This window comes from Amblyraja radiata, chromosome 12 (assembly GCF_010909765.2).
Source record: "Amblyraja radiata isolate CabotCenter1 chromosome 12, sAmbRad1.1.pri, whole genome shotgun sequence".
NCBI classification, from domain to species: Eukaryota; Metazoa; Chordata; class Chondrichthyes; order Rajiformes; family Rajidae; genus Amblyraja; species Amblyraja radiata.
In genome coordinates, this window is record NC_045967.1 from 45,006,204 (window position 1) to 45,032,525 (window position 26,322).

Below are 26,322 nucleotides of genomic sequence, written 5' to 3' on the forward strand. Positions count from 1 at the left end.
GGTCTCCGGAGGTTGCAGGTGGTTGCCGGAGGTTGCAGGTAGTGGAAGCAGGTAGGGAGACTGACAAAAACCTCCGGGAACCGCACGGAAACCTTGGGTGGGGCGCAAAGTCTCCAGAGGTTTCCGTTCAGGTTTCCCAAGTGGGACAGGGGCATTAGAGACGGGAATAAATGCTGATCTTACTGTTGACGCCCAGATCACAAAATTGAATGTTAAAATAATACAAAGAGAGTAATTTAGTTTAGTTGAGTTTATTGTCACGTGTTCCAAGATACAATGAAAAGCTTTTGCTGCACGCTAGCCGGGCACGTGAGCCACTAATTCAATGTTGGAAATGTTCCCCTTCACATGACACTCAATTTAGGTCATATAGTTTGGCCCGGGTGGTTTTAAAGGGTTCATTCCACAATTTGAGCAAAACCAAGCAGTTCATACAAAGTCCGGTCAAAACTCCTCCTTCAACCAGTTGCTAATAAAAAAAAAACCATCAACAATGATTGCACAGGAATCTCAAACTAAGAGTCGTAAGAGCATAAAAGCCATGAATAAATACAGCACAAAATTCAGGAGAAGCATCTGTACACAGCAACCAGTTATAAAAGAAACGTGATACATGTAGAAATAGTGTAGTGAAATTAAGGCAAAGCGAGGTGAATAAATACGGATGAAAGTGCTAGATGGGTTATGTGAAGATTGGTGGAAGGATATTCACGAGAAGCACAAACAACCCCAGCTAAAAGCCATTAAGCAGTAACAACAAACCATAGGAACAGAGTTCGGCCCAGGAACGAAGAAAAATGTGTACTGAAATATGTATATACGAGTAGTCCAAGTCACGTTCCTCCATCCCTCCCTCCCTCCCTCCATGCACTGAGGAAATTCAAGTTAATTTTGATTCTGAATCATCTTTGCTCAGGCTGTCCCTGGGTAGCAGACAAGTTCCGTCTTAACAGATGTCCATATGTCGATTTGATCCACAAGTCGGAAATTACACAAAAGTCACTCAATATGGTGACCATGCCTCCACAGTATTGTAACGAATGGTATCAGAACCACACGAGACAGCAGATCAGAACAGTAACTAAAACTGGAGCGATTGTGTAGGACTTGTGAATTTACATTGTCATAGTCATACAGCGTGGAAACAGCCCCTTTGGTCCAACTTGTCCACACCAACCAACATGTCCCATCCTCACTTGTCCCACCTGCCTACATTTACTCATATCCTTCTAAACCTGTCCTATCCATGTACCTGTCTAAATGGTTCTTAAACGTTGCAATAGTACCTGCCTCAACTACCTCCTCCGGAAGCTCGTCCATACACCCACCACCCTTTGTGTGAAAAAATTACCTCTCAGGTTCCTATTAAATCTTTCCCCCCTCACCATAAACCTATGTCCTCTGGTTCTGGATTCCCCAACTCTGGCCAAGAGACTCTGTGCTTCTACCCGATCTATTCCTCTCATGATTTTGTACACGTCTATAAGATCACCCCTCATCCTCCTGCGCTCCAAGGAATAGAGAGTCCTAGCCTGCTCAACCTCTCGCTAATAAGGCAGATTAGAGTTTAATACTATTATGGGAACTCATTTATCTGTAGGGGTGTCCATAAATTGGGTGAAGATAATCTGGGAATGGGCTGTTGATTAACTATGATCGATGCTCACAAAACATAAATAATTTCAATGACATGAAATGTAATGTTCAGAAAGCAACTTGAACAAATACTTGTTCTTCCTGTATCAAAGATTGAAACAAGAACCTGCAAATTGTTGTCATTTCGTTCCCGTAATTTCAGTCCCAACGCCTAAGGAGTCCATGATACCCATTGATTTTGTTGGCAGTCGCAGAGTTTGAACTGGCTGAATAAATCAACTCACACATTTACCAAATAAACTAGAAACATTGAAGAGTACCAAATGAGCCAAAAAAATAAATAAAATGTTTTTAAAAATCGTGCCCAATGAGCCAAAATTAATTACCAAGCTCTGTACCAAAATCAATGCCGTGTGCTATGAGATGGCCATGGTGTGAGTAACTAGGATTCTTTCCAGTCTAATATAATTAGTTATATTGTTCTTCCAGCTCCACTGAACAACTCTCACTTTTAGCTGGAATACATAGCTCATTAATTTGCAACAGAACGCAAAGGGCAGCAGAGCTACTGTTGTGAATAAACAGGAAGCTCTATCGTTTGAGCAAGTTATAATGCCAAAAATGATCTGAAATGGAAATATTCCATTCCTAATAACACCCAGTACAGAAATCACATAAGCCTTCACCCTGCTGTTAGCGTCAGGTGTGAAGAGCACCAGTGATGTATATAGAAAACAGTCAGTACCTCAAATAAAAAGGAAGCCCATGTCAATTCACAGTAACAAAACCTTATCCTAATGATTGTATGGCCACTCTGTTAATTACAAGATAGATTTTATCAATGTAAATTCAAATATAATCCATCCCTATATGTACCATATAACAGCAGTTTTTACTGCCATAGAATAGGGAAAGCAAAATTATATTCAAGACCCTGGACACTGCATGTTTAATAGACAATAGACAATTGATGCAGGAGTAGGCCATTTGGCCCTTCGAGCCAGCACCGCCATTCAGTGATCATGGCTGATTTAAAGGCGTTACTTTTGGAACATCAATAGATCTGCTTCCATGATTCTATTGAGCAATGCATTCCTGATACCAACAAGGTGCTGAATATTCATTCTTATCCCCTAGTCTTCTGCTAATCAAGAAAGTCTACATATATCGAGTTGTTTGGCGAGTCGAGACGGTGAGCAAGTAAAATTGTTTTATTTTGAAAACAAAAACAACAAAATTACTGAAATCGCCAGAGACAGCCAAATACACGATGTTGATTCCACACGTGTGGCGCTAGAATAAATCAATGCAGTAAAAAAACCCGCGAAAACAAACACCCGCACTCATGTGGCTTCTCCAGCCAATCACAAGGGTTCAATAACCCAGGGCCACCACCAGGTGTCGCTACAGGACCCCCCCCCCCAGAACCCGAGGTACGGAACCGAGCAGGGGGCCGGACACGGCGACTGGAATGTGTGGTGACTGGAGATGGGTTGGGCGTAACAGAGGGGACTGGCGGAACAAAGCCAGGGGACCGTAACAGGGAGGGAGGAACAGAACTAACCGGGTCAGGGGAAACCAGCACAACAGGTGCCGCTGGATCGGCCGGCGGACGGCCTCTACATTTACCTCGACAACATCCGGGTCGCGAGCTGCTCTCAGCAAGAGCACCTCGAGCACCTGCGGACTCCGTTCCAGCAGCTCCAGGATCACGGCCACATCATCAACCCCTCCAAATGCCAATTCGGCCTCCGCTCCATTTCATTCCTGGGGCACAGTGTGACATCTCAGGATGTTCACGATGGCCCCGGAGTCAACAAGAAAACGCAGCCCAGAGCGGCGGTCGAATGTACGTAGGAGGAGGGCTTTGAGGCCGTCGTGCTTCGCGAGCGCCGGTGGGTCCTGCAAGAACGGCAGCAACTGCGAGGCCGTCTCCCGAGTGAGAGCCTCAACAATGTGGAAATATTTTGTGTCGTCGATGACAATGTTCCGCAGGTGGAACTGTGCCTCAACGTGCGCGAACCAGGCCTGCGGTTGCTCGGCCCAGAACACGGGCAGCTTGAGGCTGACGGCATTTTGCTATGCTTTGGGGATAAGTATGCATGTTTATCTCTAAACACAAAAAGACTTTGCAGCGTATCCAATTTCACCAGCATCCTTCCTACATCAGGCTGACCAAAACAGAATGCAAGACACCGTGCAGCCTCACCTATATCTTGTACTATTATAACAGAACATCCCAACTTCTATACTCAATTATGTGAATGAAGGATGGCATGTCAAAAGCCTTCTTCACCACCCTACCCCCAACCCTAGCCACCTATGATGCCATTTTCAGAGAACTATGTACATGTCGTCATAGATCCCTCTGCTCTACAACACTCCCCAGGCCCATACCATTCACTGTGAAGACCCTGTCCTGATTTGACTTTTCAAAGAGTAACACCTCACACTTATCTGAATTAAACTCCATTAACACATGTATGTGTGGGTGTATGGAACAAGCTGCCAGAGGAGGTAGAGGAGGCTGGGATTATCCCATTGTTTGAGAAACAGTTGGACAGGTACATGGATAGGACAGGTTTGGAGGGTTATGAACCAAGTGCAGGTAAGTGGGACTACGCGGTAGCTGGGACATTGTTGGACGGTGTGAGCGAGTTGGGCCGAAGGGCCCGTTTCCTCACTGTATTAATCTATGACTATGACTCTAACCATTCCTCAGGCCGCTTGCCCACCTTAACAAGATCCTGTTGCAAGTCTTAGTAACTATCTTCACTCTCTATGATGCCACCTATTTTAGTATCATCTGCAAACTTACTAATCATGCCTTGTGCATTCTCAACAGCGATCCTCGAGGCATACCTCTTGTCATAGGCCTCCAGTCCGAAAAACACCCTTCCACCACCAACCTGTGCTACCTACCATAACGCCAGCTGGTTCTCCCTGGACCACTTTCAATCTAAAAACTTGTGTAACTGAGTGTAATACTGTAGTAACTAATGAGCAGTAACATATGCTATGACCAATTTTAATAGGAGGATATCCCCCATCCATTCTGACAGGTCAGAAACAAAACATTAGAATGACAAAAAAAATTCCAGACTGTTTCAGAAAATTAGAGTCAAGTTCTTGTGCATGGACTGTATAATGATTAATTTGTGTGAAAAACGTATACATTGGAAACCTACAAAACTACCCTAAAAAAGGGAGATTATAAATATAAGAAACCGACAAACCGAAGCTCAAGTATCCCAGGTATATTTTCTAATTTGAGTATTTTATTTAATGGTCATATGTACCAAGGATGGTCCTTATACAATTCTTTCAGCTTTCACTTGAAGTGCAATCAAATTTGATATGGAAAAAGCGATTTCACAGAACAAATGAACATAGAACCGAAGAAGGGCCCCGACCCGAAATGTTACCTATCCATGTTCTCCAGAGATGCTGACTGACCCGCTGCATTACTCCAGCATTTTGTGTTCGCTTTTTGTAAATCAGTATCTGCACTTGTTTGTTTCTACATTCTGCAGGTAGAACAAAGCTTGAGTATAGGGAAAATAAGAAGTTAACCAAAGCAACTTTACTGCAGTTCATTGCAAATTGCAATTAGAATCGAAAATAGGATAGAAAGCACGTCTATTGTCTTGGGCAAGAAAGTGTGTTTTTTGCAAATCGTGTACATTTGACATTCCTTCTATATAGAGCTATGTTACATTCACACAATAACTATGTATATAGACAAGTTCAATGTTGATAAATACAGTCATTTGTTCCCAATGCATTGCTGTTGCACCATAGGTTATAATGGGTCATTACTGTTCTGTGTAGTGATGATGTCAACCTCTAGTATGTGAATTAGAAACATATTCAGTAACATAATTAGCAGCAATTTCTAGCTTTCCATTTAAGAACAATGAGAGCCCTCAAAATACTAAATGCTGGAACTAGAAAGAAAATTGGCAAAAAAAAAAATATTTATAAAATGGAAGAATGCATTTTTTTAATTTATTTCTTTAACTTTTTGTTAATTGTCTCAGGATTGTAACTTATACAGCCAATACTGGATAAGGTGTGGGCTAAATCCTTTCACCCCACACCCAACTTGATTTGTTCCATATAAAAGTGCTCTTGGAAATATTTTTAAGAAACACATTTTTTTAAAAACGTCACTGATTGTGGGCTAGATATTATGAAAAGTTGAACACTGGTTAAAGAGGGTTTTTTTTTTTTAAATGTATCGCTGCTTCTCTTTCATGCAGGCGTAAACTGCATTCTCCTATGGCGACCTTTTGACTGCGAGGAAATTGGAATCAAAGAGCCCTCTCACAGGCTGAACTTCTCACAGGAAATTGGAAAGAGACGCATAGACTGCCCATGAATTACCTATTGACAGGATCCCGGAACAAGGCCCGCAGTGTGTGGAGCCAAGGATGACGGCTGCCTGCTCATTCCTTCGGCCTCTAAGAGCCTCATTGTTGGTACAGTGCTTGCAAGGAGTAAAGGACGTGCCAATGTGTTGCAGCAAGGAAGAGGCTAACACACAATACACTTTCCCCTCTCCTTCCCATTTCAGGTTGCTATGAATGCTCCGAGGCCCCCCCCCCTATTTGGTATGGACATGTTACGACCAGGGATGATAATTTTTAGGATAAACTAGTCCTCGTCTAAAGAGTTTGGAGATACAGCATGGAAACGGACCCTTCGGCCCATCAAGTCCACACCGACCATTGATCACCTGATCACACTAGTTCTATGTTATTCCACCTTCTCATGCATTGGAGGCAATTTCACACAGGCCAATCAACCTACAAACCCTCACCTCCTTGGGATGTGGGAGGAAACCGGTGCTCCTGGAGGAAACCCACACGATCACAGGGAGAACGTTCAAACTCCACACAGTCCGAGGTCAGGATCAAAGCCGGGTCTCTGGCGCTGTGAGGCAGCAGCTCTACCTGCTGCACCACTGTGCTGCCCTAACAGGACAATTGCTCATAAATGCAAGTTAGCCAAATTTATTGCTTCACATAACTACCCCTGTTGTAGAATGTGCGTGGGGAACATAGAAGAGTGCAGAAAAGGAACAGGCCCTAACCCCCCCCCCCCCCCCCCCCCGAGTTTTTTTCCAATAATTTGTATTTTTATTTCAGATTTCCAACATCTGCAGTTTTTAAAAAATAATTTGAGTGTGGAGAACTTGATCATGGTTAGAGTTGGACTAAGCTCTAAACGTACCCAAATCATGCAGATATCATTCTAAAGTGTCCAGATGGGCAAGGCCTCTACCCTATTAAGGATCAGGTGATGAAATGCATCTCTCAATTCAAGAGAATTGTGATTATAGTTCAGATTAAATTTCAAGGAGCGTGTGATGTTAAACTATATGGATGTAGACCACTGTAGGCTTCTGCAGGTATAAAACATTCTTATTCTCAGTGAGGGAAGGTAAAGTATTTTCAGATTTCTGAAGGAAATCCAACCTCCACAGCACAGTTTCATTTACATTTGGCTTTAAAGTTTCCATGAAAAACACTTTCAACAAATTGTCCACGTTAGACATGGGTTCACTGTGGAAACCTGTCCCTTATTTAATATCAGATGATAACCGCACTCATAGAAGAACGTGTGAATACAAATGATATACAAGGTTCACCTTGACCAGACTTAAGAATTGGGCCTGAGGAATTGTGTTGACATTTTCCTCAGGGCAACACAATGGTACAGCGGTAGAGTTGCTGTCTTACAGCGCCAGAGACCCAGGTTCAATCCTGACTACGGGTGTTGTCTGTGTGGAGTGTGTACGTTCTCCATGCGACAGTGTGGGTTTTCTCTGAGTGCTCTGGTTTCCTCACGATGACCTACAGATTTGTAGGTTAATTGGCTTCAGTAAAAATTGAAAAACGTCCCTGGTGTGTAATGTGTGGATTGATCGCTGGTCAGCGTGGGCTCGATGGGCCGAGCGGCCTTTCTGCACTGTATCTCTAAAGTCTAAAGCAAATTCTCTGCATCCACCCATTGTATACTTGACTAGGATTGCATGATGTTGGCAATGAATGCTCAAAATAAAGTATATTCCATTCTCCAATTCGTTATGCTGTTTGGTGTGGGCAAGTGGACTGCTTCCTGCTGTATGACACTAATACTCTAATGTTTAAATTTAGCTGATGGGCTGACTATGATCTAAGGATGTAGCATTGTTGATAATCTTAACTCAAACTTTTAAGATTGCCCACTTAGCTGAGGGTAGAGTCTCTTTTTTGTTTCTATGCTCAGATGCTGCCTGAATCATTAAATATTTCCAGCTTGTGTTATTTCAGATTTCCAGCACCTGCAGTGTTTTGTTTGCTTGCTTTATTTAACATTGAAGAGCCGGTGGCTCAATACACGTGATCCTTACATGCATCATGCCCCAATGCCCACTCACCACATGACCTATTTGCATAACTGCTCTCCCTTTGAGGAAAATGTACGTAAACATTTTGCACAGACAGCCAATAATGACTCAGCCTGTGTACTGTCTTTCTTAGTCAGTCTGATCTCTTCAATGAGGGCGACATGGAGGTGCAGCGGTAGAGTTACTGCCTTTCAGCGCAAGAGACCCCGGTTCGATCCTGACTACGGGTGCTGTACGGAATATATACGTTGTGTGACCTGTGACCGCATTCGTTTTCAACGGGTGCTCCGGAGTTTCCTCCCACGCTCCAAAGACAGACAGGTTTGTAGGTTAATTGGCTTCGATAAAATTGTCCCTAGTGTGTAGCATAGTATACGGGTTGATCGCTGGGTCAGTGTGGACTCGGTGGGCCAAAGGGCTAGTCCCTAAACTTGTGGACTTGTTTCTGACATTTTTTTTTCTTGAACTGAGGAAAACTGTTGAATTCATTGCTGTTCTGTGATTCTTCAAAAGAGCTTGATTCTCAATGGATCTCAGAAATAGATTCACCCCAATACGATACTTCAGGGCGTGGAGACTCTGCCGTTTATTGAGCTCACGTACAGAATACCTTGCATGAGCATAAGCAGTTGGTGCAATACATGTCCTTGAGGCCACAGAGCATTGTTGCCAGTTTCCATGCACATCTGCAGCTCACCCATGGGCATTCCTGAATCCAAAAGTGCATTAGTTACACATAACACCTATACTTTAACTGACCACAAAAAAAAATGTTTTTTAACCACATTCCAAAGATGTGCAGGTCGGCATGTCAACTGTTCATTGCAAAATGCCCCTAGTATACAAGTGAATGGTAGAATCTGGGGGTACATTGAACAGTAGAGCACAGGAACAGGCCCTTCGGCCCACAATGTCTATGCCGAACACGATGCCAAGTTGAACTGATATCATCTGCCTGCACATGGTCCATATCCCTCTAATCCCTGCACTTCCATGCGATCTAAATGCCTCTTAAACGCCACTATTATATTTGCCTCCACCACCACCCCAGCAATGCATTCCAGGCCCCCCCCCCCACCACTAGTCTCGGTAGTTGACAGAATGTACGGAGAATGAGATTAACTAGGATTAGTATAAATGGGCGATCGATGGTTGGCACGGACTAAGTTTCTGCAGTTTATTACTCTATGACTCCAGAAACACTCTGCACTTTCCAAAATAATTTCTAGTACATTAAAATGAACATGTCCTTTGTTGAGAAATCAAAGAGCAAAACTCCCAAAAGAGACGCCACCAAAGTTTTATGGAAAGGCTTGGAACAAGCTGTAATTCTCTCACAGTATCATTAGTCTATCATAACCTGAAACTGTGCCCGACTTGGAGAACTGAAATCACCATTGAAATCAATGGTGATCATCTGGTGGTTGGGCCGTAGTCCAAGGATACGAACTTAAATGACCTGAACGTAGTTAGATGAAACAATGGCTCATCCAGGAGGAAGGCAGACAGCACAGAGACATTGAAGAGAGTCAAGAGAGGTTGCCAAAGGAGATAATAACTTGGATTTGGCTGGAATCTGCACCTCCAAATGATCACATCAAGGGGTGATATGTTGTTAAGGAAGAGGTAGGGTGGTGTTAATGTGCGGGGATCATCGTGGACTCGGTGGGCCGAAGGGCCTGTTTCCATGCTGTATCTCTAAACTAAACTAAAGGTGACAGACCAGGATATATCCTGTTAGAATTCCAGGAGGTAATAACGAGGGCCAGGAAGAGAGGTCGTTGCAGGAGATTCTGTGTCTACAATTGGAAAAGTGGAAGCGCGAGGGTGGTAGAGCCGCTTCCTCACACTGCCAGGAACATGGGTTCGGTCCTGACCTCGGGTGCTATCTGTGTGGAGACTGTGGGGTGTCAGAGGTTATGGGGAGAAGGCAGGAGAATGGGGTTAGGAGGGATAGATCAGCCATGATTGAATGGCGGAGTAGACTTGATGGGCCAAATGGCCTATTCTGCCCCTATCACTTATGATCTTCTGAGTTTGCACGTTCTCCCCAATGACTGCATGGTCACCCTGCGCTCTGGTTTCCTCCCACAACCCAAGGACATGCGGGTTGGGAGGTCAATTGGCGCAGAGTGTGTAGGGAGCAGATGAGAATGTGGGATAACGGGCGTTCGATGGCCGGTGAGCTGTGGGACCTGTTTCTATACTGCATCTTTCAATCAATCGATCATGGGAAAGAAATTGTTGGATGAAGAAGGAAAGATGCTGAAGGAAGCTGGTGAGATTAACGACATACAGAAGAGAAAAGTATAATAAGCCAAAGGAGAGAAATAGATAAAGCAGAAGGTGAAGGTTAGAAGCTGGGAGGGAGAAGCCCATCCCTCAAGCTATTGTTTTTGCGACATCTTATCATGATTGGCATAGGCAGTGACATGGAATGTTGAAGTAGTTTCCTTGCTGTCAGTAGCTGTATGTTGCCAACCTTTATACATTTGCTGTGTTGCCTCTGAATCACATGAGAGAAGAATCACTATGTGGAAAGTTGATGTCAGACTTGAAAAGATTTGGATTGAAACCATCGGTCATGGGTGAGGTTTTAAATGCCAGTCCAGCCCAAAACAGAGAGCTGAAACATTACTCCAATCGAAACATAAAACATGGCTAAAGGAAACAAGACCTGCATGCTAAACAAGAATGGTGGCAGCACAAAAAGAGTCACACCGCCCGTCCCCAAAGGAGAAGAGAAACCCAAGAATTGGCTCAGATATTTTGTAGAGAACAAAGTGCTGGAGTATTGGGCATCATCTCTGGAAGTGTTCAAGAAGGAACTGCAGATGCTGGAAAATCGAAGGTACACAAAAATGCTGGAGAAACTCAGCGGGTGCAGAGGCATCTATGGAGCGAAGGAAATAGGCAACGTTTCGGGCCAAAACCCTTCTTCATCTCTGGAAGACGAGGATGGGCGACACTTTGGGTCAAGTTCTCTTCTTCAGACTGTAGCCTGGCCCGTTGAGTTACTCCAGCACCTTGTGGAGTGCTAAATCTCCTCAAAGTATGGCCTACTTTGAAGAAGTTCACCTCCTCACTCGAAGGTGAGAGCTTCTCTCAATGCCCCCCCCCCCCTGTGATTCCCTGCGCCCCTGTTCTGCTACAATTCTACAGAGATTCAAAATCTTCAGGCAACTAGCCATTTTTTCAGTAAACTCTTGGACAAGAAGAATTGTATGGTCCATGGTTTCTCAGCCTGACTCTTGGCATACAAGTCAAGTTGAGAAACCACAGATCACTGCAATTCTCCTCAGGTCAAAAAGCTTAGCTGAGAAATGATTAGTTGCCCGAGGATTATTTATCTTTGATCCCAACATGACATGTCACCTATCAATGTTCTCCAGACCCGCTGAGTTACTCCAGTACTCTGGGTCTGATTTTGTGAACCAGCATTTGCTTGTACCTCCTTCACATATGTACTTTTCAACCAAAATACCAATTGCTGATCAGAAGCAGGAATCATTCAAGGACAACAGCAGCAATCATCTACACCCTACCACAACCAAAGACATACAGGCATGTAGGTAAATTGGCTTGGTAAATGTCAAAATTGTCAGTAGTGCGTGTAGGATAGTGTTTATATGCCAAGATCACTGGTCGGTGCAGACCCAGTGGGCCGAAGGGCCTGTTTCCACACTGTATCTCTAAACTAAACAATAACCTGGTGATTGGCACAAATTAGAGTCCAAATTATGAACCATCCAAGTCAATATCTCTTTGATGCGCAGTGATTGTGTTCACCATCCAAGCCATGTTTACGGACATTTGGCTCTGCACCTCCAAATGAGCACACCAAGGGGTGGCATGTGGTTAAGGAAGAGGAGACAGGCAATATCCTATTGGAACTCCAGAGGTAAGAGTGAAGGCCAGGAAGAGAATATTTGAACATCAAGATTCAAGTCATGTCTTTCTCACACAAATAAATATCAGACTAGTTGCTGTGACATCTGAGGGATACACTGTAACCTCAAAGGACAGAACGCAGAGAGTTTTTACTAAATTTGCTGTAAGCTTGTAAATTTTTCAGCTCTGTGCATCGACATTAACTGAGAAAGTAGGCAATGTAATGGCAGATTAAATTTAATACAGACAGGTGCAGAATGATGCGTTTTGAAAAGTCAAAACAGGAAGGACTGATGCAGTGAACGATAAGCCCCTGGGGAGTGTGGTAGAACAGAGAGTCCTAGATCCTCAAGTACATGGTTCCCTAAAAGTGGTGATTCAGGTAGAAAAGATGGTAAAGAAGATGTACACTTTACAGGCACGTGCCATGAGTAATTAGTCAGGGTAGGCAGTCAGTATCTTTGGTCAGTCGGGTTTAAAAAATCTTGAAAACCGCGGATGCGCAGATTGTTCTCTCCCCGGTGAGCTGTCAGTCGGCTTTTAAAAGAAACCTGCGCTGCGCATGCGCAGTGCGCAGCACATGCACGCAGTCCACGGTGTAAAGGCAGAATTTCAGCTGCCCCTATAGACCATTGCCACTGACGGCTTGAACCAGCATCAACGGCTCATGAGTAGCACATACTTCCGCGTGTTAAATGTACTGCGGATGAAAGGCACGGGAGAATTATGCCTACCTAAGAGATCGATATCTTAGGAAAGCATAATTCTCCCGTGCCTTTACTATTTATATTTAATAATTACCATTTTATAATTTTAGTCAGGGTAGGCCCGCTTTCCTTCTTTGGAGAAGGCGTTGGGTGCAAGAATTGGAGTATCACGTTTCACAACATTGCTAAGATCACACCTGGAATATTGCGCTCTGTTCTGGTCACCATATTAAAGGAAAGATGTCATTGCGCCCGAGAGAGTGCTGAAAAGGATGTTGCATGACAGGAGTGCTTGAGTTATATGGAGAGGCTGGAATGGTTTTCCTTGTAGTAAAGAAGACTGAGGGGTGATATTATAGACATTTATAAAATCATGTAGTTACCATATTTTTTCCAGAGTAGGGAAGTCTAAAACTAGAGGGATAGATTTGAAGTGAGAAGGGAAAGATTTAAAGGACCTGGGGTGGGTTTTTCCACACAGAGAGGAGAGTATATGGAGTGTGTTGCTGGAGGAAGTGGTAGAGGCAGGTTCAATTAGAATGCGTAAAAGATATTTGGACAGGTTCATGAGCTAGCAAGTGGGACTAACTCAGGAAGGTACCATGTGTGAGTTCGGCCAAAGAGTCTGTGGTCGTGCTGCATAGCTCTATGACTATTATTTTTCCAAGTCTATTTTGGAAAAAACCTTAATCGTCATCAACCACAGATGAAATTGGAAGCTGTGACCATTCAAATATATTTCTTCCCCAGTTGTTTCCCTGTTCAATCAAATGAAAAAAGAATAGAAAGCCACGTGCAAAGAACAGCGGGATTGGACTGTCCGCACTCTGCTGAAACTTTCAACTTCACGATTTGGATTCCTGGATTTATTATAAACATAATCCAAAGGAGATAGAAATAAATAATTCACCTGGTTTGTTAAATCTGGTAAGTCAACACTGGTAAAACCAGAACGTACAGCAGTGAAGACATGGAAGTGTCAGAACAAGCAAGGGTTTTATCATTGTAGGCACAAAATGCTGGAGTAACTCAGCGGGACAGACAGCATCTCTGGATAGATGGAATGGGTGAGGTTTCGGGTCGAGACCCTTCGTTTTTAAATTGCTGAAATAGACAGAATATACTGGAATAACTCAGCGGGTCAGGCAGCATCTCTGGATAGAAGGAATGGGTGATGTTTCGGGTCGAGACCCTTCTTCAACTTCTCCTTCGACTTCTCCAACTTCCTCCAAATACAAGGCATAGCCATAGGCACCCATATGGGCCCCAGCTATGCCTGCCTCTTTGTAGGGTACATCGAACAATCCCTGGGAGTTGACAGTTCCACAATGAAGATGGATGGGGAGAGAATTAGACAACAAAGTTGCTATAATAGACAACACTAGAGGTCAACGTGAAGATGTTAAAGATTTAAAAGGAGGACGTCATTTATCCCTCTGATCTAGACTATTTAACCTGCACTCAGGCCAAGGCACACGAGAAATTGTGAAGTGTTTCAAATCTCTACCACTTCGCACAGTTCTAAGCAATGGCTGAATGAAGAAGTGGCTTTCCCATCAGGGAGATGCAGAGCTACAGATGGAGCTACGACAGAAGCAGCCTTGGTGGGAAATCCAAGGCTTTTCTTGCAGAGTCAGGAGAAGGAGGTGCGCCGAGTTATGTTAAATCTGCTGCGACCATTTCTGCCGGGCAGGAGATGAGATCATCAGAAAGCCCCTTAGCTACGAATGCTGCACAGTTTGTTGTTTTCTTTCACATGCTTTTCTTTCCAGTTCCTCTTTTTGCCGGGGAAGTGATGCAGAACTTACGCATCTAATCATTAGACTCCCCACTCATCTCATCACATTATTCAAAAACTGTTATCTACATTACGGTCAGAAGCCTCCCACTTAATGAATACTGTATGTCTTTCAGGCACCATCTTGTACAATGGTCCTTTGGCACTATTGTTCAACATTTGCTATAACTTAACAATGCTTAATTCTCAACTGTTGTGTGCGTCTCGTTCAACTTCCATTATGTGCATCACTACTAAATTAATAAATTTGTATCTAATCAGGAGTCTTTACAAATTTGTACAAGATGCACTTGGCTACCACGTAACATCAGCTGCATTACATTACAGGAAGGAGACCATCTGATTATGGCAGTTGCGTAGCATAGAGCTGCTGCCTCACAGTGCCAGAGACCCGGGTTCGACCCTGATCTCGGGTGCTCTCTGTGCGTGGAGTTTGCACGTTCTCCCCATGATCTCGTGGGTTTCATCCGGGTGCTCCGGTTTCCTCCCACATCCCAAAGGTTTGTTGGTTAATTGGATTCTGTAAAATACCCTTAATGTGCAGAACATAGAACGAGTGTGAACTGGTGATCGATGGTCGGCATGCCGAAGTTGCCTGGTTCCACGCTGTTTCTCCAAAATGACAATGATAGGATTTAATCCCCACTTCTGAAGGGTACAAGGACACTTTAAGCAAAGGTTTGTGGGCGCATGGAATGAGCTGCAAGAGGAAGTAGTTGAGGCAGGTACGATCACAACATATATAAAACATTTGGACAGGTACATGGATAGGAAAGGTTTAGAGGGATACAAGCCAAACACCGGCGAGTGGGACTAATGCAGTTGGTCGGCGTGGGCAAGTTGGGCTGAAGGGCCTGCTTCCACGCTGCATGGCTCTATAAGTGTGGCTTCCAGCAATCACTGGCCCACTGGAGAATACATCCAGCAGTCATGTCTGGGATGTAGATTTTCCCGGGATTCAGCTTCCTCTCACTGATACCCTGCAGCAGGATCAAGTTGCGACAAGTCCTGCCGTTTATCCTCAAGCACTTCGGTGCAAGATACAACAAGGACAATTGGTCACCTTCATGTCCTTCATACAATTGGGAATTTTTTTAAATCAAAAGACAAATTGAGGAATATAAAGAAGAATAGAGAATTTCAGTGGTGTACAAACCGTTTTGAGACTGGTGAGTCATGAAGATGTTGAAGATCACATGCCTGTGGCCACAAACCTTTGTGGCTTGTTATTGCTTCTCATTCTGACGTGTATATAACGCAAGTGCAGTCCGCAGGGCCTTCCACCTCCAAGAATCCCATTTGCTCATAAAGGCCTCATAAACCCGCAGGTTGAGAAGCTGCTTCCACGGAGATTGAAATGAATAGGGGAGCCCTAATGAACATTCGTGTCTATCACCTGCCAACACCCATGGTTGATCACAGATAAAATGTAGCACATCACTTGCTTTGGACTGCAAGGGTCTGATCTGTGAAATGTATTCTAGAAACATAGAAAATAGGTGCAGGAGGAGGCCATTCGGCCCTTCGAGCCAGCACCGCCATTCATTGTGATCATGGCTATTCTCACCAACACAAACAAAGCAATAGAATTCCTAAAACATCGCTTCTGGTCAGACTTCAGGAATCTACATAATACTCGAGGAATATATATTTGAGTACTTGAATCTTCTCAGATATTGCTTTTATGTTGCAGAAGATAAGATTTTGTGCTCTGTACCGTCATGTGGCTCAGTAACTCTACACTCTTCTCATTCTCCTGTTCAGGATCCTCTCCTGCTTCTGTGTTCCTTGTCATTTGAAGGTTAAATTACAGAGGATTGCCCAAAGGTAAAAGCATATTTTCTGACACCTCAAAGGAGATTTCCCTTACGACTAACTTAAAACCCTCTGAAAATGAATTCATAGCTCTAGGCCTCGTTGGTAATGGGCCTAATGATAAAGTGCTTCAGTGACAGCAGCAATAAGGTATATCCACAGATAAATCCTCTCCTTACAACAACCCAAATAAGGCACTTAACTGCTATTAGTATTTCTGGTTCCTACCGATATCTTACAATGATATTTACAGCCCGAGTTGCGTGTAGGGTTCCCTATAAAGGTGCAGGAAATTGTCAGATGTTACAAATGACACAGCAACAATGTTTTGCTGAAACAAAGAACTGCAGATTCTGGTTTGTACCAAAGATAAGACACAAACTGCTGGAGTAACTCAACGGGTCAGGAAACATCTCTGGAGAAAGAGGTGGGTGGCGTTTCGGGTCGGGACCTTTCTTCAGGTCCTAAGATCCTGACCTGAAATGCCAGACCTCCTTCAGACCTGAAGAAAGGTCCCGATCCGAAACGTCACCTATCTAAACTTTTTCTCCAGAGATGCTGTCTGACCGGCTGAGTAACTCCAGCACTTTGTGTCTATCTTCGGTATACATTAGGCATCTGCAGTTACTTTCCACATATATTGAGGTCTCATTGATCATATTAAGTGCAAATCATAAGCCTTACAGGAATATGCAGTAGTTCGTGACTAAACTGCCACCAAGTTCAGGATTTCTGCATGCTCACATTGAAATGTGGAAGCCTTGTGAGTACTGTACATTCTTTGCTCGCCTTTTCTTGGCACCATTCCACTTACAGATCCATCATCTGCTCCTGTACTGAAGCCTAAGATGCAGCAATTCCCCACCAGTAACACTGAGAATCTGCCGGGTGAAGTAGTGCTAAGATAGACTATGCTTAATATTAGGTCATATTAGCTGAATATAGTTCAGTTTTATACATTATTTTAAGCGGGTTTGTTGGAATTGGTTGGTATTGCAAATAGTAAGGAGGCCAGCCGCCAAGCCCAGCCCTGCTCATCCCAGAGGGCCAGAGAGTAGGGTGAAGAGATTCAAGATGGCGGCACCAAACGCGTGTTGCTCCAGAACTTTGTGTCTTATCTTTGGTACAAACCAAAGCAAAGAGGGGTGGGAGGGGAGGTATCGGCTGCAAGAGGCAGTACAGTGCACCGCAACAATGGAGAGGGCCGCTGGAGGCCCCGCAACAGCCTGGGGCTTGACTAGATCGGGGGCCACTCCAAGACACCGAGCGCTCAGTCTGGATGAGACCTGAAATGGCATGAACGGTGGAGCAGCGATGGTGAACTCCAACATCTACGCTTGGCCAGGCCAACCCGCCAACACCGCCAGGCCAACAGGCCTTTGTAGCCAAGTTACAAACTCTGGACTCATAACAACATGAACTCAAAAATGGCACCAAACCTGGCGACTGCTGTACACTATTACAACGTACTATTCCTAAACACTTGTACTAAATCTGATGTGATTATGTACAGGAATACTTTTACTGAACTGTATACAAATTTTGCTGGACCTTCGTACATGTGACTAAAAAGTACCATTGAACTTAAAATGGTGTTAAAAGTCACTGAATGTTTCTAACCCTCAGAAGCACTCAAAAACACTTGTATTAAGCTGGTTTGACAGCTGACTAAGCCAGGGAAGACATGGATTAGCTACAATTGGTTCATAGGATTCATTTGTTTTACCACTCTCCTCACCAGCCCCATTGCATGTGCTCATAAGTGAGCACATTTATCAACTAAAGTCTTGATGCTAGTCAGGGAATCACCAGTGATGACTGCACCGGCAATGGGATGGAAGTTAACACCATGGGATCTGCAAAATGAAACTTCAAACCTAACATTCAAGTTAGCAGCAAGCATGGCTGGCTGAAGGTTCTGGAGCTATATCTCTATCAGAATATATGCCCAATTATCACTACGAGTCTCCTTAAGTAATACCGATTTTTTAGACTGCTTCCAGCTGCTGCATTTGGAAAATGGATTTGAATTAACTGAGTTGCCATACATCATTGCACTAGAGCTGTCAGAGATAGGATCAAGCTCCTTCTGCTGCAGATAGTAAACACAAAGGGCTCTCAATGGGTAATGTTCAGAAGAGCAGACAATCCCAATGTCCTGGCCATTATGGGCTCCACCCTTCCTTGGTCATCTGTTGCTGGCCCTGCTTTGTTCTGGCCTTTTCCCACCTCCAGTTCCCTCCCCTCTACTTTCAGTCCGAGGAAGGGTGCCGACCCAAAACATCACCCCTCCTTTTTCTCCAGAGATGCTGCCTGACCCAGTTGAGTTACTCCAGCACTTTGTGTCTATTTTCTATTAATGGCGGCAAACCCTGGCTAATAATGTCCTGGCACAATCAGTGAAAACAAAACATGTAATATCTGGGTCAATGTGTAGGAAGGAATGGCCAGTGGTATTATCTTGGTCCACCTTTCCAATAATACTCCAAATACAACCTAATGTGAAATGTGTTATATTTATGACTTGATGAACTCATTCATAAAGTCGCATTGATACAAGTACAAAATGTTTGAAATTATACATCCACCACCGAGATGGTCCAGCACCTCCTTTAATCCAGACAAAATTACACGAGAACACTTGAAACCCCCCGAGGTCCTCCCGCACCTAGACTGGGTGAGATGGTCTATCTTAACTTCACATGGATTTCCGTGGTCGATCGGTGGGTCAAATTTGTCCCCTGCGGCCGGGGCTCTGGAGACGGCAGTCCCATTCCCATAACGGATTTCCAAGGATGACTTTGCAGGTTAGTATCTCGGCCCCTCGACAGCCGCCCTAGGCAGACCGTTCCCGTACCATCGGATTCCTCTCGGAGGCCATGACCTCTGTTGGTCTGGCAAAACGGATAATCCAGAAAGGTGCTGGAGCCAAGGGTGCCAGAAAATCGGTGGTGGACGGGTATTCACATACAAGCTGAGATATGGAACATAGGGTAAAATCACACTGTCGAGGGGAGCATAACCAGGCCTGACCCTATTCTCTGTCAAGGTCATGAGTCCACCCAACCTACTACAAACCTCCTAGATGCTGTTGGATTGTGACCTGGGATGGCTAAATTCTCAGCTCCTTGAATCAAAGTTGTCAAAGCCAATAGCAACAGCTCAAGTACAAATTCAGGAGAGGAATAGATCAGGTAGATGCACAGAGTCTCTTGTCCAGAGTAGGGGACTTAAGAATCAGAGGACATGGGTTTAAGTTGGAGGTGGTGGCGGTGAAGGTTTAATAGGAATCTGAGTAGTAACTTTTTCCACACAAAGGGTGTGGGAATGACCTGCCAGTGGAGGTAGTTGAGACAGGGTTGTTGCAATGTTTAAGAAACAATTAAGATAGGCAAGTGGGACTAGTGTAGATGGGACATGATGGCCGGTGTGGGCAAGTTGGGCTGAAGTATCACAGTTTCCACACTGTATCACTCTATGTCACTCTATGTCCCTAGGCACTGCCCCATCTTCTGAGGCCAGACAACCAAATCAAATTTCTTCGAAAAACTCTTAATCATCTTTGAGATCTAGATTTGAGATATGGGCGTGCGCACTAAGCAGTGGTTACCGTTTGGTATAAACTTTCCAAGCTGTCAGTGTTTAACAGTTAACGTCGGCGATAAGTGAAAACGAAAACACCAGATGTCAGAAAGTTAAACTTTCATCTTGACGAAACCCTTACGGGGACGCTGAAGGTACATTTCAAATCCCCATCACGCTTTTCCAACAAGTCACAGAGTCCTACAGTTAAGACCATTCCACTTGTGTACCATGAATCATATTTTTATGTTGACAAATCAAACGTTCTGTAATGAATGAAGAGATGGGATCGGTGCAAAGGCAAACCATGCGGATAAACTATCGCGGGCATTGGTGTATAATCAAGTCAAAGATGAGTTGATATTTACTTTTCGCCGAATGCCGCAGCATTGAATGTTGAAAAGTTGATGTTGTCCGATGCTTCCAGTCGAAGCTGGGACTTTAGTGCCACGGGGCGATTTATACCAGACGGCAGCATGGAGCGAGAAGAAGAAAATCTCTCGGGTGCCCCGCTCTTGTGTTAAACAGACACTTTATAAACTATCAGCCAGAAAACATAACTCTCAGAAACTCTTTTAAAACTCACACGCTCCTATCCAAGTCAGTGTCTTGTCACTGTTTGGGAAGAAGTTTCCACCCATTCGTTTGACAACAGGATGGGGTTTTTAAATGAAAGAAGATTCTGTCCTTACCTATTGCTCTTCGGTTGCTCATTTTGCCGAGGAATGTTGTCAGGCTCTTAAAGTGGAAGCTGCGGGATCTCCTGACGGCGTTGGGCGGCTCCGATGCATCCATGGCAGTAGCAGCCGTGGGCTGGGTGGACTTGTGAATGTCCTGTGGGCAGCGCTGGGCAGCGTCCGTGCCCGGGGCACTCGGCGAGGGGGTCTCTGTCTGTTTCTCTCTGTGTGTGTCCCAGCCAGGCAGCGCTCTGGGGAAAGGGGAAGGACTGAGTCACTTCGCCTTCATTGGAACAAACGGTTTCTTTACGCAGCTGCGGGGAGTTTGAAATCAACAAGTCAAAGTGAGATCATGTGTCATTTGTCAGCTTGGAGCCTCCTCCACACCCACTCTCGCACGTCCACTTACAACGTAATGGTTAGATTAGTGGATTCAGTCTGAAGTAGGGTCTCGACCCGAAACGTCCCCCATTCCCTCGCTCCATAGATCCTGCCTCACCCGCTGAGTTTCTCCAGCATTTTGTGTCTACCTTAGATTAGAGGAGAACCGTCACACTGATCCGAGGGGAACTAGCATTTATTTCCAGAGGACTGGAATACAAAATCAGGGATTCAATGCTGATGCTCTATAAGGCGCTGGTCAGACAGCTTTTAGAGTATCATGAGCAATTTGGGGGGGGCATATCCGAGGAAGGATGTGATGGCTCTGGAGGTGGTCCAGAGGAGGTTTACCAGAATGATCCCAGGAATGAGTGGGTTAAATAACGTGTGATGCGCGTTTGACGGCACTGGGTTTCTCTACTCGCTGGAGTTTGGAAGGATGAGGGAGGGAGGGAAGGGAGGCATTGAAACTTACCGAATAGGGAAAGGCTTGGATAGAGTGGATGTGGAGAGGATGTTTCCACTAATGGGAGAGTCTAGGACCAAAGGTAATAATCTCAGAATTAAAGGATGTTCATTGAGGAAGATGAGGAGGAAGTTATTTAATCAGAGGGTGGTGAATCTGTGGAATTCATTGCCACAGAAGGCTGTGGAGTCCGTCAATGGATATTTTAAGGTAGAGATAGATAGATTCTTGATTAGCACAGGTGTCAGGGGTCATGGGGACAAAGTAGGAGAATGGGGTTAGGAGGGAGAGATAGACCAACCATGATTGAATGGCGGAGGAGACTTGTTGGGCCTAATTCTGCTCCTATCACTAATGAACTGATGGCAATAACTTATTCTCCTCCTCTATCCACATCTCATCATTAAAATTTATTTCTATAATTATTTCTATAATTACAGAGAAAGGTTGAACAAGTTAGGGCTTTATTCTTTGGAGCGCAGAAGGTTAAGGGGGGACTTGATAGAGGTTTTTAAAATGATGAGAGGGATAGACAGAGTTGACGTGGAAAAGCTTTTCCCACTGAGAGTAGGGAAGATTCAAACAAGGGGACATGACTTGAGAATTAAGGGACTGAAGTTTAGGGGTAACATGAGGGGGAACTTCTTTACTCGGAGAGTGGTAGCTGTGTGGAATGAGCTTCCAGTGAAGGTGGTGGAGGCAGGTTCGTTTTTATCATTTAAAAATAAATTGGATAGTTATATGGATGGGAAAGGAATGGAGGGTTATGGTCTGAGCGCAGGTATATGGGACTAGGGGAGATTATGTGTTCGGCACGGACTAGAAGGGTCGAGATGGCCTGTTTCCGTGCTGTAATTGTTATATGTTATATGTTGTTATATATGTTATTTATTTCTTTTTTCCCCTTCCTGAAAAAAACACCCTATCACCAACGAGAGAGCGGTCCTGAGCTACCATCTACCTCATTGGAGATCCTCAGGCTATCTTTAATCAGACTACTGGACCTTATCTTGCACTAATCATTATTCCCTTTATCCTTTATCCGTATGCTGTAGATAGATAAGTTTTGACCAATTTTCATGTAAACAGCACCCCCATTTTTGGTGGATGCTGGATAGCTGAAAGTAAACTGTGGTTGTGTTTCTTGTATTTAGTTTTCCTCATTTCTATAACAATTTACTTGGGTGCAACTTCTGAAGTCATCAGCAACCCATATAAATAGCCAATCTTATGTTTTTATTCCAAATAGTGAATGTTGCCAGGAAAGTGAACATTATGATAGAAAGAAATAGACACATCTTTGGTTCTATTTGACGGTCAGAAATGATTAGATAGCAAAGAGGAGCTGGAACATCAAATGATTTTTCTGCATCTCAGAATACTGACCTTATTGAATAGTTGGAATTGATCAGGCAACCACTTGCGCTGGGGAATGGCTGTCGTTTATGGCTCAGTCTTGTATTATAATCTGTCTTCAACTGCACCTGAGGTAAATATGTACCATAAAGAAAAGATTTGTAATTTGTTATGTATTTAATTTCAAGTTCATGGACTTAATGATGAGTCAGATATTTCACCATAACACATGCACAGTTATGAAACCTGCATGTAATTTGACACTCTTCAAATTATTAATTCTTCTTTTCAGAACTTGGAAAGCTAACTTGCCCCATTTGCTGATCCCCTGTCCATGTTTTCCGACTACCTCAGGTTAAGGGGCTGTCCCACTGTACGAGCGAATTCAAGAGTTCTACCAAGTTTCCCCTGATTCGAACTTGGAGAATTATGGTAATAGCCGCTCGTAGGTACTCGGGGCTCTCGTGGACATTTTTCAACACGTTGAAAAATCTTCACGAGTCTTCCCGTTTTCCGAGTACCTGCCGTTAGCGTTACGAGCCGCTAAGAGACGTCCCGAGCTCCGACGTACCCGCAACGTACATTCTACGTGCTTACCACGAGTTTAATTTTTTTTTAACTCGGGGGAGCTCTTGAATTAGCACGTACAGTGGGACAGCCCCTTTAGGAAGCTGAATGGCCCTCCACAGCACAAATCTGAGACCAACTTCTAAAAAAGCATGTGTAGCAAGGATCTGTAGATGTTGGTTTAAATCGAAGATAGACATAAAATCCCAGAGTAACTCAGCGGGAAAGGCAGCATCTCTGTAGAGAAGGAATCCCTTCTCTCCAGAGATGCTGCCTGTCCCACTGAGTTACTCCAGCATTTTGTGTCTACTTCTAAAAGAGCATGTCAACTTTATCAAATGGTTCCCCTTTGAACTGTCTGAACTTTTCTTCATGGATTTGGGAATTTCACTGCTATAAACCAATTCATCCCGATAACAAGATCCCCATGTACTGTTCCCATTCTGGCTTAAAAGATAGTTTTGTTTAGGTTAGTTTGGTTTAGAGATACAGCGTGGAAATGGGCCCCATTGACCCACCAAGTCCACGCAGACCAGCAGCCACCCATACACTATTTCTATCCTGCACACCAGGGGCAATTTACAGAACGAAGCCAAATTAACCTACAAATCTGCGTGTCTTTGGAAGGTGGGAGGAAACCAGAGCACCCGGAGAAAATCCACGCTGCCACAGGGACAACATGCAAACTCTACACAGACAGCACCCGAGGTCAGGATCGAACTCAGGTCACTGGCATTGTAGGCAGTAACTCTACCGCTGCGCCACTGTGCCTCCATCTTGTAAATACAAATGTATTATTTCTGTCCAAAGTTCAAAGTTCATTTCTTGTGCAACAGAAGTGATTGAAATTGATTCCGATCAAGTACTTCAGTTGATTATTTCCTTCCTGCTCCATCTGTAATCCCGTAGCTCTGCACACGTCTGGAAACAAAACTGCTTTCTACTAATCTCTGTGGTTGCCACATCACACTGAGGATGTACTGACTGTTAAACTATAGGAACTAACGTGATTTCTAAACCTGCAAGACAGCAGTCCATTGAAACAAACTGCAAGTAAGTTGACCTTTCAGCTCAATGCATCCACATAGGCCAGTTACCACCACTCTCCATCTGACACTCATCTCATTCCTTTTACTCTTGAGCTGTTATCAAGAGTCAAGAGTGTTTTATTGTCATTTGTCCCGGATGGGACAATGAAATTCTTACTTGCTGCAGGAAATTCAGTCATTTATATGCAGTCTTTACAGCAGAGAAGATGAATATAACTTCAATAAGTTAGTTTAATCATCTATAACCAAGCATATCCAACCTTGCATTGGTCTATACGAAACAAATTTATGAACTTATGCCATTTATTAACGGGTCCCAAAGGAGCCTGTTACTGCATTGACCTCTGATGAAAAAGCCGCCAACATGAAAATAATTGCTAGTGCTCCCTTCTAAGCTAATTTATTTTCATGTTGGCGGCTTTTTGATCAGCGGTCAATGCAGTGACAGGCTCCTTTGGGACCCGTTAATAAATGGCATAAGTTCATAAATTTGTATCTGATCTCCAATTTATTCATCACTGGCTGTGTGGGCACACTGCAGAGCCTTGCCAATTGCTAGCCAGGACTCTAGATGGGACACACACAATTCTCAGTCACTTCTTCCGGTGTATAGGAAGGCACAGTGGCGCAGCGGTAAAGCTGCTGCCTTACAGCACCAGAGACTCAAGTTCGATCCTGACTATGGGTGTTGTCTGTACAGAGTTTGTACGTTCTCCCTGTGACCGCATGGTTTTCTCTGGGTGTTCTGGTTTCCTCCCAAACTACAAACACATACAGGTTTGGAGGTTAATTGTCCCTAGTGTGTGTAGGGTAGTGCTATGCCCCTGTCCTACATAGGAAACCTGAACGGAAACCTCTGGAGACTTTGCACCCCACCCAAGGTTCCCGGAGGTTTTTGTCAGTCTCCCTACCTGCTTCCACTACCTGCAACCTCTGGCAACCACCAGCAACCTCCGGGAACCGCACGGAAACCTTGGGTGGGGTGCAAATTCACGCGAGGTTTCCGTTCAGGTTTCCTAAGTGGGACAGGGGCATTAGTGTACGGGGTGATTGCTAGTCGGCACGGACTCGGGTGGCCAAAGGACCTGTTTCTGCACTGTATCTGTAATGTCTCTAAAGTCTAAATTAAAGTATTAAAAATAATACATGGTTATCCCACTCGAATTATCCTGTTTATTTGCCAGCTTCACAATCACCTTCTCACACCTCTGAGAAGTTGAACCTGTGTACAGTGTGATTCGGTTTGAAAGATTCAGCATGGAAACAACCCTTCGGCCCTCCAAGTCCACACTAACCACTGATCACCCATTCTCCCTAGTTCTATGCTATCCCACTTTCCCATCCGCTCCCTACGCACCAGGGGCAATTTACAGAGGCCACAAACCCACACATCTTCAGGATGAGAGGGGAAACTGGGGCACCTGGAGATATCCCACGCAGTCACAAGGAGAACATGCACACTCCACGCGGACAGCTCCCAAGGTCAGGATCGAACCCGTGTCTCTGGTGCTGTGAGGCAGCAGCTCTAGCAGCTGTGCATAGTGACAGAATAGATGGAGTCTTCATTATCCTTCATGCTCAATGTTTAGTTGTCATGAATTAGTGGCTCAAATTTCATTTCTGGAATCCATATCCAAGATAGATACCAGATTTCTATAGTCACTCCATCATTTTAATGTTGATAGCAGCAAGTCAGGTCGCTAAATCAAAGGGAAGAGAAAAAGGAATCTAAGCTCCAGCAACAGAATGCAAAGTATTAATTAGCTCCTCTTTTTCTGCACTGACTTCCCTCCCAACTGCTAACAATCCAATTTGCCTGAAGGGTTTGTGATTTGGAGGGAGTCGACTCATTAGGGTGTAGTTCTCCCTGGGTTTTGCCAGCGCTTCCAGTCTCTGTCAAAAGACTTGCCTTGTGTTGCAACCCGGTGACTCAAGGCGATCTATTTGACTATGGAGGGCACTGCAGATGAACAAAGGTCCAGTCCGAAGAAGGGTCTCAACCCGAAACATCACCCATTCCTTCCCTTCAGAGATGCTGCCTGT

The 26,322-nt window shown here is 44.3% G+C and overlaps 1 protein-coding gene across 1 annotated transcript in view; it reads right to left on the minus strand.

Annotated features, from left to right (window-relative positions):
- Positions 1-20,843, minus strand: part of LOC116979142 (stAR-related lipid transfer protein 13-like) — an 82,604-nt gene extending 61,761 nt beyond the window's left edge. The window contains exon 1 of the mRNA XM_033030657.1: positions 20,476-20,843. Within this exon, the coding sequence (XP_032886548.1) occupies positions 20,476-20,578 (103 nt within the window). The 5' untranslated portion in view covers positions 20,579-20,843. The remainder of the gene's footprint in view (positions 1-20,475) is intronic.
- Positions 20,844-26,322: the final 5,479 nt, after the last annotated feature.